The 19,131-nt window shown below is 43.6% G+C and overlaps 2 protein-coding genes across 7 annotated transcripts in view; both read right to left on the bottom strand.

Annotated features, from left to right (window-relative positions):
- Positions 1–5,090: 5,090 nt before the first annotated feature.
- Positions 5,091–19,131, bottom strand: part of PGAP4 (post-GPI attachment to proteins GalNAc transferase 4) — a 62,417-nt gene continuing 48,376 nt past the window's right edge. For all 5 annotated transcript variants that reach the window (XM_032419160.1, XM_032419163.1, XM_032419159.1 and 2 more), the window contains exons 5-12: positions 18,665–18,736; positions 14,108–14,229; positions 13,078–13,289; positions 10,934–12,019; positions 9,949–10,032; positions 8,948–9,122; positions 8,337–8,536; positions 5,091–5,606 (exon numbers count right to left, since the gene is read on the bottom strand). The gene's annotated coding sequence lies outside the window, so the exon portion shown is untranslated. The remainder of the gene's footprint in view (positions 5,607–8,336; positions 8,537–8,947; positions 9,123–9,948; positions 10,033–10,933; positions 12,020–13,077; positions 13,290–14,107; positions 14,230–18,664; positions 18,737–19,131) is intronic.
- ALDOB (aldolase, fructose-bisphosphate B) overlaps positions 5,091–19,131 on the bottom strand; it is a 22,815-nt gene continuing 8,774 nt past the window's right edge. Inside the window, exons 1-9 of one of the 2 annotated variants that reach the window (XM_032419166.1) lie at positions 18,665–18,736; positions 14,108–14,229; positions 13,078–13,289; positions 11,965–12,019; positions 10,934–11,094; positions 9,949–10,032; positions 8,948–9,122; positions 8,337–8,536; positions 5,091–5,606 (exon numbers count right to left, since the gene is read on the bottom strand). In XM_032419166.1, coding sequence (XP_032275057.1) covers positions 5,511–5,606; positions 8,337–8,536; positions 8,948–9,122; positions 9,949–10,032; positions 10,934–11,094; positions 11,965–12,019; positions 13,078–13,289; positions 14,108–14,219 — 1,095 coding nt within the window. In that variant the 5' untranslated portion in view covers positions 14,220–14,229; positions 18,665–18,736 and the 3' untranslated portion in view covers positions 5,091–5,510. Of the gene's footprint in view, positions 5,607–8,336; positions 8,537–8,947; positions 9,123–9,948; positions 10,033–10,933; positions 11,095–11,964; positions 12,020–13,077; positions 13,290–14,107; positions 14,230–18,664; positions 18,737–19,131 lie in introns of those variants that run through there. The other variant, XM_032419167.1, reaches the window with a different exon arrangement.

Below are 19,131 nucleotides of genomic sequence, written 5' to 3' on the forward strand. Positions count from 1 at the left end.
TCAAGGAGACTTTGAGAAGTGAATAGTAAGCCATAGGTACTCCACAGTGTAAAGAATGGGGGGAAATCATGTAACTTTCCAAAATGCTGAGTCTTGATACATTTTGCAGAAATAAAAAAAGAGTATATCTCTACCTGTGCTATATCCTGTCCAGGAGCCATGTTCTCAAGAACATGCTTCTCATGTTCAATGACTAAGGTAGCCCACATCACATGACAGTCATTGCCTCCCTAGGACCAGGAAATGCATTCTGACTTCTTTAGCCTATAAAATGCCCCAGGGAAAACCAGGACAAGGGAAAGTTGGAAGTGGCCACAGAAAGATGTTTGACCTTGAATTTTTCAAGACGGCAGGATAGATTTCTCTGACATCCGAGACCTCGGGCTACAGCCTAGTCCTGGTTGTTCTGAACTGCCAGAATTAGTGCTTAGAAGATGCTTTATATTTTGTTTAGAAGATGCTTTATATTTCACTATGCTGCCACCATACTCAAAGGGCTGAGTCTGTGCATGTATGTAAGCCTCTTTTTGAGAAGTAGATGTAGGTGAATTATTTATCCCAGTACTTCCCTGTTGAGTTGCAATAAAACAGAGACTTGTTGGGTCTATTAGGGTGGTAAATAGCAACGTAACATGAGTTTTTGTTGTTATTTTCCCCAATCTAAAGATCTCATGTCCACTCACCCACCACCACCAAGAGGCTAGGCCCTATGCTGGATTTGCCATTCTACACACTTAGCTACTCCCAGCTTCCCAATCTCTTCCAAGTCTCCTACCTTCCAAAAAAATAATTTTAAGCACTATTCTTTTATCACATTATTTTCTGCTCAAGAATTATTCACAGGTACCTATTTCTCCTTACTTCAAGGCAAGACTTTCCATAATATCCCTGCCCAATCTCCCCTTCCCCTTCACTGTGCTGCTCCACTTGGCCTCACCCTATAATTTCCAACAGTGTCCTCAATATATACGATCTGTACTCGAGTCATAAATTTAATTCATCTTACACAGCCACTCAAGTGCCTTTACCATTCTCCAAGAGGCAACTGACAGGGAAAAAACATAATATTTATTGACAACTTATGTATCTGGCACTCTACATAAGATATTTCTAACCTCACAGCAACCCTATTTTACAGATAAGGAAACTGAGGCTTGGATCCCAAGGTCATATAACTAGCAATAAACGGTCTTTATAAAGTCTATATAACTCATCCCACGGTCTTTATAAAGCCCCTTTGATCCCAGCACCTCGCCTATGCCACTGTAATTTAGCACATTATTGTGTACCATTTTGTTTCCTAACTGTATCCTTGTCTTCCTCGTCTCAGTATCTTCACATCGCTGAGCATACTGCAGGTGATAAATGAATACTTGTTGACTGATTTTATAAATGTTTATAGAGACTGATACCCAGCATTGAGTGACCATTTCAGGAGGCTTAGGACAGACTGTGTTACAACCTGGAAAACATACTTATTGAGTAATGAAAAAAGAGCTATGACTGGCTGTGTTGAGCTTTGCCATTACTCCTGTCTCTTCATTCATCCTTTCTAGAAAATGGCCTTAGGGAATTGGTAGCACTACATGAGCCCTCTGGGCTCTCTTGAGCATAGATAATTCATTTTTACCCTACATGTGAGGTAGATACTGTTCTAAGGACAGGTCCACAATTCTTTGATAGCTTTGAGGGTGCATGTGTTTGAGAAATCAGAATTTTTCAGATTTTAGAGATTAAATATAGAGCTTATGCTATATATTGTATAACTCTCTCTGCAGGGTCTGAGTCAGCACCTAAAATCAGACACAGTAGCTCCGCATCCCATCAAGTGGAATAAAGATGACAGCCTCAAGTAAGGTTCTGCCATCAAGTAATTTGCTGTAAACTTAGGAGAAAACTTGGTTTTCAGAGCTTTTTGGATTTCAGGATTGTGAAAATCGCGATAAGGGATGTGAACCTGTTATTGAGATGTATTGACTCATTTAATCTCTCAGTAATTTGCAATGCTGTACTTTTTTTTTTTTTTTTTGAGATGAAGAAACACAGAAAGGTTATACAATGTGCCCAAGGTCACATGGCTAGTAAGTGGCAGAGCCAGCATTTGAATTTAGATTGTTTGACTCCAGAACCACTGCTTTTTACGACCCCAAATACTGCCTTCCAAGAGGACTTTGCAAGTCTCACCGACTGGTGATGTGACCTTGGACAACTGCCTTGGTGCCCTGGACCCCAGGTCCTCTGCCGTTGCTGCAAGGAAATGTAGATGTCAGCTGGAGGCTTTCACCCCAGGAGGGCTAAATCAGATGGACTGGAAGTCCCTTCCTGCATTGCGTAAAGCCTGCTCCAAGATTTCTGCAAAGTTCTAGAGGCTTATATTCTCATTCTCATTGTTGGCTTCAGCTTCTGCTAAATTAATTCACATTATGAATCATTATGAATCATCTCAGGATCTTGTTTTTGAATAGCAGGATGTAAACTCATGTGAAACTCAGCTCTTCCTCTCAAGCAGACAAATGTCTTTAGATTGCTTGAGATTTCTCCACCTTCTGAAAAGTGCTTTATTTAGTCACCTCTCCCAGTTCCATATTGCCTTGGCTTCTCCCTGCCTACACCCTTTCCCCTCCTTTCTCATTTCATCCTTTATCCTCGCTCATTTCCCTGCCCCTTCTCTCCCTACTCTCCTCCTTCCTCTTCAGAGCAAAACCAAATTCCTCTTTTATTCCTTCCAGAATTTAATAATTTTTTGTGACCTTGGCTTTTGATACTTTTGCCTTCAAGTTATCATCTTCTCCCAGTAAATTTTCTTACACAACGACAGTTCTAAGAGTTCCTTGCCTTTTGCCCTCCCTTGATGCCCACCCTAAATGCTATCTCCTCCCACTTCTCAACCCCCAGTCAGTGGTATCTGTGTTTCTTGCTTAGCTACTTAAGCTTCATTGTGTGGTATGCAAATGTCATGCCTACCCTAAAGCTGAAACTTCTCTTAATTACCTTCAGTGCCTAGTACCAAATTTTATTTTTAGTAGGTGTTCAATAACTACTAGAATAAATCTGACGGGTGTACCAAAAGGTAGGAAGCCACTAATATATTCACTCAGTGATTAGACAGTTAATAGAAATTAAAGTCTATAGACTTACAACACTTGTCTTCATATTACCCTCAGTGGAGTAAAGTACTGGGGTTGAGATTTCAAAGACCACTGTAGTGCCTTAGTTGGTAAAATATATCAGATGATAGCCAGGACAATGCATTATGTTAATCCTCATCCCCAGTGAAATGTAATTTGGCCGGGATCAAAATACTTAAATAACTCAACCTTGATTATAGATGCTCGCTAAAACCATAAATGAGAATCTAGGAGGTTTCTTTACAACATAGGCTCAGTGATGCTAAAGTAAGCTCTAGAAAAAATTTCCTGGCAGCAGTGTTTTGTCACACCAGATATTACCAGTTTTAGGACAGCTTAACCCATGGTAGGAGCTCCCCTGTTTGCTGATTGAATGAATGAATGAATGCAGTAAAAAATGTAGAAGACCAGGCACCTGGGTGTCTCAGTTGGTTAAGCATCTGAGTCTTGATTTTGGTTCAGGTCATGATCTCGGTGTTGTGGGATGGAGCCCCACGTTGGGCTCTGAGCTCAGTGCGGAGTCTGCTTGTCCCTCTCTCTCTGCTCCTTCCCCCCACTCACACAACACACACACTCTCTCTCTCAAATAAATAAATAAAATCTTAAAAAAAGAAGAAGAAGGAGAAGAAAGGACATGTAGAAGACCTGCAACACTGATGGCAGAGGTTTTGAACACTGCTTGTTGCCCTGTCCTTACCTTCCTCCCTGGTCATGTGCCCGTTATAGGAGAAGGAGACCTGAATTCTAATCTCTCAGCTCTCAACCCCTAAACCCCTGTATGTGTGACCATCAGCAAGTAATTTAACTGCTCTCGGCTTGGTTATATCATCCTAGTAAAAGTGAAAGCCTCAGGCCAAATGAATACAGTTGTCTTTACAGAACTAATACAGGTATATGGAAACAAATACTCAAATTGTAGTAGAGACACGTGAGTAAAAATCTTCCCCGTGCTTCATTCCCAGGTCTCTCTCCTCAGACAAAGTGCCTTTGGACTAATTCTGTCTTACTCCTCTAAATGCTATGTGTATGCCTCTAGTTCTTAATTTATCTACTCTAAGCAATATCATTTATCTTTGCACTCTTCAAGACAAAGAATTTAGTTTACTATTTTTCTCCTATATTTAATTATACGTAGGAATATTTTAATGATTTATATCCATTCCCTTTAATAGACTTAAAGCACTGTTTCTTTTTTTAAGCACTGTTTCTTAATCCATCAATTTTAAGTAGTATCCTGACTCCCAACTAAGTAAATGAATGTTCCCTTCACTTCTCTCTACATCTCCTCTTCCTTTAATTTCCTAGCTTGTCAGTGAAGTCATTACTTTTTTTCCACCAAAATCATAATTTTTATATTGTACAAAATTATATTTAAATTCTCTTTTGTAACTATGGTTGTCTTTAATGCTTTTTCTCTCGGTTAATTCTGAACATTGAAAGCTGCAATAAAGTATAATTATGTGAATTGTATTTCCTGCAAACCGAGGTAGTGTGCTCAGATGTGCATAGGGAGTGGGTGTGTGTCACCAAACGTGGGTCACTTCACGAGGAACGCTGCGAGCATCATAGCCACACTGATTCTCCCATTATACTCTGCATGTTGCTTGAAATCATTTTACAGTGTAGCTTGCTTCCTATTATGAAGGGCTTTCATTTTAAAATATCCTCAGACTTGAAATTTAGCATGGTAGTTCTCAAATGTGGCTATACTTTGGAATCACCAAAGAAGCTGTTAAGAAACCCTGATATTTAGAGGATCCCACATCCAGAGTTTCTGATTTAACTGGGCTGGAGTGTGGTCTGAACATCTGGGTTTTTACATTTTTGGCAGATGATTTTAATGAGTAGCCCTAGTTGAGGACCCTGACCATTAATGCCAGTCATGTCTAGTAGAGTCAAAGGTCATGAACTATACTGAGCCCTTTGGAAGCAGGAGCGGAAAGTAAAACCTGATACCAGCTGAAGGCTTCTAGAACATTTTATTTCTTTTTTGGTTGCAGTTGCCTCCATAAGCTACCACTGCTACGATTGTTGAATAAGACACACTTCTCCACACTCAGCTTCTGAGGTGGTCATTATTCGAACGGAGAGCTGGTTTTGTTTTCAAGTCTATTCTTTTCCTGGGTGGATACTCTGGGGCATGGGGAGCTGGAGCTGTTGCAAGGAAATTGCATGAAATTTCGTCAGATCCTTGATATTCACAACTACGTTTCAAGAACTGATTTTCTTTTCGTTGTGTCTAAGAATTTAACATGCATTGTGTTTCCAGTAGTTCCACTCTGATTTTGTCTAACTTCCAGGGTCAGTAGAAAAGTCGTTCTCTTTCAGCCCTCCTACCAAGACACCCAGAAGAGCTGGAGGCAGGCTGGTGGGCCTGGGGTTCTAGTAGGTGTAGGAGGCTGTGAAGAGGGACTGAGTAGAAGTAGCAGCAGAAGAGCCCATGTGAACATACTGTCCTTTGGCTGCCTGGGAGTTAGCCTAAAAAACAAGCGTGAAAAAGGACATGGGGTCAGAGCAAACGCAACCCTGTATTTGACCCTCTGGCTCTCATTTGAAACCAGCTCCACCTGCATCTGGATTTCTCTCTCCTTACAGGGGTTTTGCTAAATATTAGTGCTGATAGCATTCCTTGCCTTCTGCAATACATTATCTCCTTTTTTATCCCAGTTTCCTGAGCATCTCTCAGGCAAGCTGAAGTTTGTGTCAGTTACTGAGAAAGTTTCTTTTTAGTACCAACAGTATTGCAACAACAGTATTAGAAACTGAAGTTGATACAGTGGTAAGGGAATGGATGTTTCCGGTGGAGAAGATTGCAGGGGCTGCTGCAGCAGTTTGCTAGAAAATGGACCAGACGTTATGCCGAAGGATCAGGCAAGGTGCAGCCAGACGTACAAGAGCAAATTTTAAAAACTCTTTTTTAAAAATTTCCATTTTCCACCTATACTTGCCCACAAGAATATATCATTTTTTGTAGTTGTAATCATACTATCATTTGGTTCCTTGTGTAAATTCCAATTAAAGGGGAGTTCAGAATTACGAAACCTGCAATAATAGAATTTGAGCGCCACTCCATGGTACCATGTCTTCAAGTCCCTGTTGCTATTATCTCGCTCTCTCTGGGACTTGTTTCTACATCCACAGTGATTTTCAAAGCATGTTGCATGGACCTCAGCGCTTCTTAGAAATGGAAATTCTCTGGTTTGACCCCAGACGTCTCAATTAGAAACTCAGTGGCTGGGTCCAGAATCTGTTTTCACATGCCGTCCAGGTGATTCGGATACATACTCAAGCTTGAGAACCACCATCCTAAATGAGCTCAGCTTCCCTTCTTTTGTGTGGATGGCTCTTCTGACCCTTACTTTCACAATCCCTCCTTCGTATTAGCCACATCTCCCTGCCCCTCATCAGCCACACCCCAGCACAGCCACACCCAGCTCTCCATCCTAACAAAGTAAGGAACTACCTCTAACATCTTACACCTCTCTTATGCCCCTGAGATATCGTCTAAGCTTCTCTGGGGTCTGCCTTCCCTTTAAAAGTGCCTCATTGCCAAACTCCTCCTACACTTGATTCCTCACCCAGCCTCCTCTGTGATCAGCAAGCCGCTGAATACGGCTATTGCTCAAATTCAGCACTCCTCTCTATTAAACTTTTACTCTTCTATCCTATTTCCCATTTAGATTGCTCTAGATCTTCCTGCATGATTAAGAGAGCTATTAGGAAAATTTCAGATCTAAGTTAATGCACTGCAAACTCACTCTCATTTCAGCCGCACCTTGCCTGATGCTTGGCCATTCTGTCTTGGGAGTCTCCTAACGGACTACTTCAACAGCTATCCCAGGCTTCCCTGCTGTGAAGAGGGAAGTCTCCATTCCCTTATCCCCCTCAACAGATGCCCTCGACGGTAATCAACCGCTACATCCCTTCACGTCTACAGACCCGATTCCAAACCCATTTTTTTTTTCTTCTTTGCTGTCTCTTCCCTGCTTTCTGAGACCAACTCGGCCACCTGCATTTAATAGTCTCACGCAATCCTGTTTTCTTCTAACTCCGTGTCCTCTCAATTATCCCCACTGTCCTCATCTTTAATCTCTCCTCTGGCTCCTTTTGCTTTACATTTAATTTCTTTATTTTTTTATAATGTTCAATTAGCCAACATATACATCATTAGTTTTTGATGTGGTGTTCAACGATTCATGAGTTGCTCACTCATCAGTGCTCATCACCGCACGTGCCCTCCTTAATACCCATCACCCTTGTGCTTTACATTTAAACATGCCCGGCTGTCTCCTATTTGGCTAAACTCTAAGCTCCCTGAGGCCAGTATATGTGTCTCCTTTGTTCACCCCAGTCCTTGGCTCACAGTAGATATTCAAAAAGGAATGGTTCCTGACTGAATAAAATCCTTTTCTGTCCTCATTTCTCCTGGTCCTTCTTCTGGGCCTTTTCCTGACAATCTTCTTGAATGGGCACTTTTCTTCTCTCTCTATTGAAACTGCTGTGTTGAGGGTCACCGGTAGGCTCCCACATGCCAATCTCAGCTTTTTTCTCAGCCTTTATTCTGAATCTCTCTATAGTGTGTTATGACCGACCCCCTTGAAACTTGTTTCTATGGGTTCCCAGGATCCTCGGCACCTCCTATGTTATTACTGCTGCTTGTCCTAGTGGCTTTCTTCTATTTTTTCCTAAAATGAAAGGTGCTCTGGTTTAGTCCTTGGCCCTCTTCTCTTCCCTCTCAAGTGTCTCTGTGGAGATTATCTACTGTCCACTGTCATCAACTATACTCCCAGTGCGGATCATCCACAACTCTCCCCAACCCCCACCTTCCTACTGAGCTCTAATGCCACCTTTTCAACTATCTAGTAGACACTCTCTGTATTTACCATCACGTTCTGAAGAAAACAATGCTTCTCCAGGTAAGAGAGCCAGGCTCCTAGTATCCACTCGATCAAGTAGATAAGAAGTAGTAGCATCTTAGGGCGCTTGGGTGGCTCAGTCGTTTGAGTGTCTGACTCTTGATTTCTGCTCAGATCGTGATTTCAGTGTCGTGGGATCCAGCCCAGCACTGGGCTCTGTGCTCAGCAGGGAGTCTGCTTGAGATTCTCTCTCTCTCCCTCTCCCACTGCCCCTCTCCCTGCTCGCTCGCTCTCTCTAAAATAAATATATAAATTCTAAAAACAACAACAACAAAAAGGAATAGCATCTTACCAGGGCCCGCTTCATGAAAGCCTCCTGGGTGGCCTTCTTGTTGGCAGCCTTGCCACCCCAGGCAGCCAGTGCACTGGCCTGCAGGGCCCGTCCGTAGGAGAAACTGAGTTTCCAGGGCTTTGGTAGAGGGCAAAGGTTGATAGCATTGAGGTTGAGAGTAGCATCCTCTTCGCTCATGCCCCCGGACAAGAAGCAGATGCCTGGAAGGTGAGAAGCCATTGCACTCTACTCTTCCCAGCTTCTTTACCCAGCTGGAGAGAGCAAGCCAGGAGCCTAAAAGAAATGGAATGCCTCCATCCTTTCTCTACTTGATTTGCATGGAACTGGGTTGGAAAAATTAGTTTGCTTCTGCCAAGGCTAGCGGGGCTAAGGAGAGAAGGGCTTTAATAAATAAGGAGGGTGGTGACCTATTGAGGAAATCAATGGATTGTGTGCATTTGGACAGATGCAAGCTTGTGGTATCATGGAGTGTGAGGGGACGTGCTGGCCGCCTGTGAGACACAGAGGTCCGTTTCCTGGATACAAGACTCCCGGGCAAGCACAAACGCTGGTGGAGCTCCTTCACGGGATAAGGGCTTAGACCTCAAGTCAGAGAAGAAGGAAAGCCTTACCGGGAACAGCTGCGGGAACAGTCCGGTGGAGAGCAGTGACGGTGGCCATAGCCACTTGCTCTGGAGTATACTTTCTGGTGCAGGCATGTCCGGCAGTCACCATGTTGGGCTTCAGCAGGGTGCCCTCCAGGTAAACGTGATGGTCATTCAGGGCCTTGTAGACAGCCGCCAGGACCTGAGGGACAAGACGTCCAAAAGCTGAAACCCAGCGCCAGCCTGACAGTCCCCTGACCTCGACACTTTCAGGTTGCAGGGCTGAGAGACAAAGGAATCCTCGTATGGGGCTTGGCCCAAGATTCCTCATCAGAGCAATGCACAGGCAACCGCACGCCGCGGCCACTGAGCACAGCCAAGCTGGCCTAGCCCCACCTCCCCTACTCTGACTGCGGACAGGTGGCATGGCTCTGCTTCCTGGAGCCCCTTCACTCCTTCTTTCCCATCACTCCCTTTGGCCAGTTGAGCCTGCCTTGATTTAGCTAGTTGGGAACATCTAAATTGGCCTCCATTCTCCATCCCCATAGAAGCTGAGGAGTCACAGAAACACACATTTTAGAGACAGAAGCACTTTCAGACCTCATCTCAGTCCACCAACTTTTGCAAGTGGAGAACGTGAAATCAGGTTGCATTGCAGATATGAACAAAGTACCTTCTAATTACATTTTGTCATGTGAGTCTCATCTTATTTTTAAATTTCTTTTTTTTACATATAATGTAACTGATCCCAAAAGATAATATGATTTACTCATGGGCCCACAACTGGGAACATGGATTGTCATATCCAAGTCTTGGTACTGCAAATCCTATCCTTTTTCCATGTGGAGAATACCATTGTACCAAAAGAGTAGAAGGTTTGATAAGTACCCCCTTATCTTCTCAATGCTACATAATGATTCCAACTGAAGAATATTTCATATATAACAGCTGATATATATTAAGTAACAGGTCTTACTTAAAAATAAGATATTTCAACTGGAATTGGGACCTTTATATTCAAGACTTACCTTCTCAGTAACATACTGGCAGTGTTCCAAGTCATGGTCTCCATCAGGAATGACCTCTGGTTCAACAATGGGTACCAGCCCATTCTAAAAAGGAAAAAGGGGGAGATAAAGTGCAGCTCTGCTCACTGTGATCCTTTCCTTAAGAAGATATTTGACAGTTGCAATTGGGATAAAATGAAGCCCTTATAGAGAAGTGCCATTCACTGACTTAAAGGCAGTATCAGGAAATTTAATGGGATTTCTAGTGAGCATTTGTGGCTTAGCCAAAAAAGAACAATGAGGTTAAAAAAAAAAAAAAAGTAAGTTCTCCTAGGAGTGGGTAAAATAATGCAAATCCTTAATTTCTATAGCTAGAGATTCTTCTAGAGACTATTCTAGCTACCTCAGAACCTAGCTGTCACCCTTTTAGGGCAGTCAAACTTCAATCACTAATAAGGATGCCCCTTGTGTGGGTTAATTAAGGAATTAAACACTGTGTATAGCTCTAATTGGGACTCTCCAGGTACCCACAACTCAGGTAACCTCAACATAGCACCCACACAAGCAAATCAGACTTAACTGGGATCGATCCCAGAGACACTATGTTGGAAACTAGTGTCAGGTCACCATCCTCCAAGATATTATTTGGACTGGGGCTAAATCAGAGCTATCACTCTTGAGCTAGGGATCTAAGAGGATCATGTTTTAGATGTGATGGAGCATAGGTAAGCAAGTGCCCTGGCCATAGGGGCTGGATCACTCTTAAGACTCAGCCTATAGAACTTCGGCAGAGGGCAGCCATTGACGGCATTGGCCTTTCGGGCTCATAGCCGACTTGTGGGACCAAATCTTTCCCTACCACGCTTGGCTATAGCAGAAGTGGTGGAAAATGCCACCAGGATATAGTGGTGAGATAAGGTTCAGGTACTTGTAGTAAAATTGGAAAGAGAGGTTCTGAAGAAAGCTCTTTCTGACTGCTTTTTAGCCCAAGGGGAAGGCAGAGCACCTGCTGACAGATGCTGGCATAGCGGGCCAGGGTGTTGGCATTTTCCTGGATGGCAAGGTTGGATGGACACTGGTTGTCAATCCTCAGCACAGCACGCCATTTCCCAAACTCAGCACCGTCTTTCTTGTACTGAGCACAGCGCTCAGAAAGGCCATCAAGACCTGCAAGTCACAAAAGAGAGAAAGGCTTCTTTGCACCCATGTCCCTGATCCATGGGGCCACTGATAAAGTGAAGGAGTTCTTCCTTGCCTTACCTTTCTTTCAGTCAGCAGAGCTTAAGGACTGAAAACATTAATCCCAATACTAAGCCCAAACTGGGGCTTTATACTTAATAAGAAGAACAGAGGGAACTAATATTTGTTTAGTATTTACTACGTTCCAGGCATGATTCTAGGCATTTTGCATACATAATCTCATTTAATTATGATAACAATTCTAATAGTTAATATTATACTTGTTTTACAGATGCGAAACCTGAGGGTCCAAGAGGTTACGTGACTTTACCAAGTTTGCAGAGCTAATGAGTGACAGAGCTGGCATTCAAATTCTGCTTAACTAACCTAATGCTATGGTTTGTACTTGTCCACTTGGGCAGTGAAGCACCTTGCAAAATTGTCTAATTAGTAAATGATAAAACTAGGAGTCAAACCCTGGTGGGTCTGATCCCAAAGCTTGGGACCTTTCCTCTCTTCTGCTGCTGGATTTTTCTCTAAAAATTACATTCTCAGGTAAGGATATCTTCTCTGTGCAAAGCACCGTGGTAAGCACTTTTTATGTACATTGTCTAATTAATCCCCATGACTACTCTGCAAAGTAGATATTGTCATCCTATTTTAACTGACTCAGGACATGTATATGACCAGCCTAAGGTCACATAGTTATCGAATAGAGGAGCTAGGGTTGAAAAGCAGATGTGTGTGGCTCTAAAACCAGGGTGAGATTCATATTTTGTTTTCCCTTGCTCACCTCTTTGCTTGCCTTCATTTCTAGCATATATGAGCATGATTCATATCAGCAGGTGATATCCTTACCTTGAATGGTGGTTTCTTTGTTGGTTCCTGCAAGGGGAGCACCTCCCTGGTCTAACTGTGAATATAAATAATTAACAAGTAATTAGCAGGTGTCAGGGGTCCCGGGAAAACAAAAGCAGAGCCCCTGGTACTAATAGTTCTCATCTTCCACAAGCTAAGGAGTTGACTTAGGAAGGTGTATTAGTCACGGGGGTGGGGGGGTGGGGTGGGCGGGGGAGACACAATTAAATCCATAGCAGAAGGGAAGTACCTGGAAGAAAAAAATGCAAGTGTCAACACTAGGAGGATGGAAAATATGGAAAGCACAGGCCTGGAGCTCGGGAAGTAAAAAGTAATCTGACAGTACCTGGGATGCAGAGGGGCCATATAAGAGCAGTTTCTCTTAACTTATTTGTTCAAGGGACATTTAGGGAGCACCTACACATACCGAGCACGACATTATTCCAGGAAATCGAAAGAATAAAGATGCAGCCCCTACTCTCGGCATAGCAGAGGCTGAGATCATGAGCCTGAGAGGTAGACAGGCTGGGTTTGAACTGGCTCTGGTTTTGTCTTGCTGTGGGCAAGTTATGCTATGCCTTGTAAGTCCATTTTCTCCCCTCATCTCTAAAATGAGGATAAGAACTGAATTGACCTCCAGGGGTTACGAGAAGGATTAAATGAGCGTTTGGAGTTGTAAGCACTCAACAGATACTAGTTTTCACTCATGAGAAGTTCTTGCAGTTTTGGAAGACTGAGTTGTACCTGAATAGTAAGTGGTTTAATCATTAATAGTGACCATGAACTAAATAATAATTATGTGACAGGAACTGTTTTACAAACTCCTTTCATCCTTATAAGAGCTTTATGAGGTAGGCACTACTATTCCCATTTCAGAAATGAGAAAATTGGGACACCAGGAGATTGAGTACCTTGCATAAAACTTGGTTGAAAGAAGAAGACACCGGCCGAAAAATCTAGAAGAGGACCTGTTTCTCAGGGGCGAGGCTGATGACAGGAAGGGCAGAGGGAACGGCAACTAGATGAAGAGGGTGTTCAGAGCGTCAGCCCGGAGACTGGGCTGGGCATTTGGCTGGAATGAGGCAGAAGGGAAATGGGAATGGAAGTGTTCACCTTAATTCCCACCACGATCCCCTTTTCCTTGAGGATGTTTCTGAACAGCTTTCCCTGGCTGTCCTTCTGGTAGAGGGTCTCATGGAACAGGATCACGCCCCCGATGCTCTGGTTGACGGAGTTGTCCACGGTGAAGAGGATTTCTCGGAACTGCCGGCGGTTCTCCTCGGTGTTCTCCACCTTGATCCTCTGCAGGCGGTTTCCCATGGTGCCTAGGGTGGGCGGGACAAAGGCAGCTTGAGGAGCCAACCAGGTCTGTACCGCCGGCCTACCCCCCTCGAGTGACCCTCAGCAGGATGAAGGGCAAGACTCTTTTATTCAGATCTTTAAAACTCCCGTCTCCTTTTTCGGCTCCCAGGGGAAAGACCTTGACTGCTGCCAGGATGTTGGATAGGAAGCGTATGGACTGGATATGTCAGGGTCACGATGGAAGCCACCAGTGGGTCCAAGTGTGTATATTAGGCCCTCAGGCCTCTCTAGCCATCACCACCCCGATCCAGGTCCAGGCCTCAATCTAACTAGATGTATGTACAATAGAAGGAGGGGTGGGGCGGGCTCTTGACTTCCCTGGTTTCTATCATTTTATGGTGGGCCAGACAGGCCTGCCACAACCCTCCCTTGTGTCATTCTGGGCTTCTCTCAGCCACAAGCCCTTCCCTGTTCCAGATGAGGACACTTCCCTGCCCTCCCTGCCCTTCCTTAGCTGACCTTACATTGACTTCTCATTAGCAGCAGAGGTCTATGTATCTGATCTCATTCTGGTTCCTGAGTTCTTGACCTTGCTACAGTCTAGATTCCATGATCCCTGGCAAGGGGCCTTGAAATGGGGGGCTTGAACCTCTTCCCTTGGTTTTCAGAAATCTGCCTACTGGAACTACAGGACTCAAAATGTCTGTCTATGCTTGCTGGGTCTTCTGCTCCCACTCCTGTGTACCTTCACTCCTCTGAGAGGAAAGAGAATATAATTGTTGCTTGCCTTGGCTAAGTTGTAGAAATAAGAACACACTTGTATGACGTTACTTGCACTCACCTACAGACTCATCTGCAGCCAGGATCCCCTTCCCATTGGCAACAATGCGCTGTGCAATTTCGGAGAGCTCCTTCTTCTGTTCTGAGGTGAGGGCTGGAAATCGGTGGGCCATGGTGACAGGTCTGGAAAAGAGTGCAGGAGTGTCCTGAACAGAACTGCAGGTGGCTCAGACAGATTCGTGACCAAGGCAGGGAAGGTGTACAAACAAACCCTCTAGGCTCCTCTTACACTTTTGACCCGCTTCCATAACTGGATGAACAAATGAGGTCTGGGTTTTTCCCCCTTTAGCTTAAGTAGTTGCAATTAGCCATAGTGGATGAAAGTGGGATGCCAAATTTCCTGGTCATCCTAAATAGAATATCTTCCAGGAGACCGTTGGGTTCACTGATCTGGAGACTGAACCAGCTCATTAGTGACCCACTCAAATCTGATAAATAGATGGCACTGCGGTACTTGACTATCTCTCTGTGGATTGCTGGTGCCTTTGTGTGCTCTGGATGACTTGAGGCCAGGACAGTGAGGCTTTTAGCCTCTATGGCCATCTCCCATTTTGTTCTGTTAGCCTGTGTTATTCTCTGGATAGCAAGCTTGAGAGGCTTTGGCCTTGCAATTAACCTCCCTTAGCTTTGGGACATAGAGAGTATGGTGTGTAAGGCTCTTTTTTCTTATATTCAATGACCTATGACAGCATTTGGGATAGATGGGGAAGATTTTCCCTAAGTGCCTCTGGGCTGGAGGCTCCCATGGACTCTAAGGATGCCAAAGTCATCTGGTGATCCTTGCCCCAGTAATTCTCAGCTTCACTGCTCTAGCAAGGAAGGACTCTGGTTTGAAGATCCCCTATCCAAGCGCCCTTCTCAGCAGTGGTCCTCTGAAGGGGATCATTGCTTTTGTTGGGCTGCCACTTTGGGCCAGTCTTGAAAATGCAAGTTCACAGGGCTCTCATCTTGGATGTTAGAAAGAGTAATTTTGCATGTGTTGGACTATCAAAGAAAAAAAAGTGGTAGTAAAGATTATCTTTAGTGGTTTCCTATCCAATCCTATGACCTCCTTTCCCTGGTCTCCTTCCTCTCATACACTCATCCATAGGGTAGACGCCCCATGCCTGCTTTCTACTTCCTGCAAGCCCAGGGACACCTCGGTTGATCCACTCAGCAACCGGGTAACCAGGGCAACTAGTATCTTTGTTAATTAATGAGCAAGCTAAGACTCAGAGAAGTTAACTGATTTGTCCAAGGTCTCAGCTAGGGGGAGGCAGAGCTCCCCACCCGGTCCTGCCCCTCCTGGTAAATCAATTTCTTCACATTTTGTGCATCCCTTCAAGGCAGGCCTGATATAAGAAGTGGGTGGCTACTGAACTGATTCTTGAAAAAGTATTGGTATCACTGATGCTACTCTCACTTCAAGAGTCTCATTTTAACCCCAAAGGGTGGAACCACGGTGCTGTCACTGGGGACAGGACAGGCTAGTGGGCAATGATCTCTAGAGAAGATATTCTTCCAAGGCTGCTCCTATCCCAGCCACCTAACGATCATGTTTCCCCTTGTTTACACATGAGTTCCTAATATTGTAGTCAGGGATTACTAGCTGTAAATCTGGTCACTAGATCTTTATGTGGAAAAAGCCAACCTGAAGTTGGCAAACTTCAGGCCAAAATACAAATTCTCTCTCTCAGTTTAGGTAACTGCATAAAGGAATTCACAATTAAGAAATAAAGATGTTTCCTTAATGAAACAAAAGGAAAACATAGCCCAATAATAGCCAATCACCATTAATGCCAAGTACTCCACTAATTACTTTACAAGCACTGTATAATTCATTCCTTATTATAACCTCCAAAGGCAGCTGGGCTTCCCCCACCACTGCCACATAATAGATAAGGAAAGAACATAAGGGAGTTTAATTATTTGTCCAAGGACATTTAACTCATAAGGCGCAAAGTTGGGATAAGGGGCAGTACTCCCCTCCTTCCAGGAAAGAGTGAGCCTGGTGAAAGGAATCGGCCTTTGGGTGACTCTAAGGTGACTCTTGATAACACCCCCAGAGTTCTTGTTGAGGACACCCCCAGAGTACTCAAAATCCGTGGGCTGTGGCTCATCATCCATACACCATGGACCTCTTCAATTCATAAACATCTCACACATTCACACAGGTTCTAGCTACTAGATCAGACAGACCTGGGTTCAAGGACCAGTTCTGCTTCCTCCTCACTGGGACCACGGGCCAGTCAGTAACTTCTCTGAGTCTTAGTTTACTGTGGAATAAATGGTGCTAATATCTGCGCTGGGTGTCTCATTGCCAAGTGGATCTCCTGTGACCTGTGAGCACCCTACTCATCATAGTTGCTCAAAATATATTTGTTGAGTTAATTGTATGATAAATATGAAGATGTTTTATAATATATTATGAAAATGTTGGGTATTACTATTTCTCTCTTTTTAAATTTTAAAAAAAATTTAAAAAAAAATAATTGCCTGAGATTCCATGTTTCTATTTACTACCAAGCTATTTTTTCAGTCTGAATGTGCTGACTCGACCAGAAAAAAAACAGAGAAAAGGTCAAATTGAACCAATACTGTTTATGGGAAGTTAAACTTCTACAGAGGGATTAAAGGTCTATACCACCTCAGCACAAATGTTGCCCCTCTGTTAATCATAAAACAGGGTCACAGACCAATGTTTATCCCTGGGAGACAGGAGGCCAGGTGGGAGTGGGTAACCATAGAGAATGATCTTGGGCTCCTAAGCCTCTGCTCATCGAGGTCTCAAGCCAATTTGATTTTAAAGTGTGATGGGAAGTGGTTCACATTATATTATTAAGTAAAAAGAAAAAAAAAGCAAGTTTCAGAGAAGTATGTGATATAAAATATCATTCCTGTTTAATTAAAAAAATGGTATAACACATATGGTACATACGGTTTGTAGATCTATATAAGCAGAGAATAACCACCCTGGTGTTATCTGTGGGGATTGGGATGGGATGGACTAACTCTCACATTTTACTTTATAAATTTTTTGTAATGTTTGATTTCTCAAATAGGTCTATATATGACATTATGTATTATACATATTAACAGGTGATACATATACAAATCTGGGAAGAGGTTGTGAATATGAAAATATAAGAATAGAAGGCAATCACAGAAAAACAGCTGCAAATGACCTCAGGGATATCTATATCAACCCTGCCAACTTTAAAGATGGGGAAACTGAGGCTCAGAAAGAATATGTCTGATGCCCCTTCTAAACTGTGATGCTCTAGGATTATAAACCACATCCTACTGGCTTATGACTTGGAATCCCTTTTCCAATCCTTTTCAGCAAAATAGCACATAAAACCTACAGTATGGTTCTTTCTGCCTTCCTTCAAGAGGTTCTGTGAAAAGAGAATGATTTGTAAAATATGAATATTTAACTCCTGGAGAAATATCAGGGAGTAGAGAGTCCATTCACTTCTCCAGTGTACAAGGCAGATGGGTTTTCAAGAGGACATGAGGGGCTTATTCGTTGAAAGCCTATGATCTCCAGGCACTGTGAGCAAGAATTTTATATACAGATGTGTGAAGATGCCCACAGCTTCATTACCCACCCCCGTGTCACAGCGACAAAAGCAGTGAGATGCCTTATGACAGCCTGGTGCCTTTGAACACAGGTGAGGTAGCTTGGAAAGAGAGCTGAGTGTTGCTCTTTCTTCTAGGATTACAGCATCTACACTGCATTCAGCACCTCGGGCTCTAGCGTCGGCCTGGGGGGTGCCCAGATGTGCCTTGGCCTAACGGCAGCAGAGCTAAGCCCCCGCTGGATCTAAACTGGCAAATGGAGCCCTAGGTAACTATTTAGGAGAAGTTTATTTTAGAAGGCAACCTATCCTCACAACATGTCTATTTTTCAGATAGTAGAGCAAACGTCCCAAAGGACATCAGCCGCTTTTGATTCCAAATAACTTAAGCTGTAGGATCTTCAAAGTAGGACATGTTATAGGAACGATCAAATGAGTGGAAGTTTGATAATTCATAATCAAATGACGGCGGTGCTCTGTGGCGATTCCAAGCCTGTTCCGTGTTCTCATTTGAGCCGTGGGGGAAGGCAAGGAGTTCATTTGTGTGACCAAAAAACATCAGTGCCAACACTAGTGGGTGTAGGAAGAGAATAAAGAAAATGACGTAAGACGACAGGTCTGTAAATAAATCATGGAAATAAGTAGTTGTTACGGAGAGAGTAGAAATGAGCAGGAATCTCGAGAAGTGATTAGAACCTCGCCAAATAAGTGTATTCAAGTTGTTTCTCCCAGGCCAGAGACAGAAGCGCCTTCATATGGGTAACACTGGGAATGGTCTTGAACATTTGCCTCCACTCAGAGAGTCAGCAAAGCTGTGGATGAGCATTTACGCTTAGGGAGAAAAACAACCATTTCAGCACACCAGCACGTTTTCAGCCACCACCAAGTTTCTCCTGAAAATAAAAGCAAACAGACTTTCTCGGCTACATGTGTAGCACCATCAGTAACCCTCACTCCCTGGTGCAGTCCAGGTAGACAAAGGAAGTTCTGTTACTTACAGTTTGGGAGAAGAGAGTCCTCTTAGCGATCAGAAGCTGTGGAGGAGTCAGCAGCTGCCAAATAGGACGAACCTTTGGGAACACGCAGTTTTTATAGACCTCCTGTCAAAGTTTGTTGTTTTTGGTTTGTTTTTTTTTTTTTAACTTTCACCCTCCCCTTCCCACTGTTTATCCAGTGCCTGATTGGCTCATAAACAGCCAGTCCTGATCATGCTCACACACTCATTGGACTCAGGGAATGTTAAAGCTACAGGGGCTATCTGGAGACCGTGTAGTTCTTCAACCAGTCGGTTCATTTTTCAGGTGAGGAAACTGAAAAACAGAGGACTAGGGGATTCCCCTAAGTCACACAACTAGTAAATGACAGAGCTCTAGAGCCACCAACAGAACCTGCGAAGAATGTCACCTTAGCTCTAGCACTTACTAAACACACGACCTTGGCCAAGGTTTCTTTTCTTTTTCTTTCT

The sequence above is a fragment of the Phoca vitulina genome, unplaced genomic scaffold (genome assembly GCF_004348235.1).
Source record: "Phoca vitulina isolate PV1807 unplaced genomic scaffold, GSC_HSeal_1.0 scaffold21, whole genome shotgun sequence".
Taxonomy (NCBI): Eukaryota; Metazoa; Chordata; class Mammalia; order Carnivora; family Phocidae; genus Phoca; species Phoca vitulina.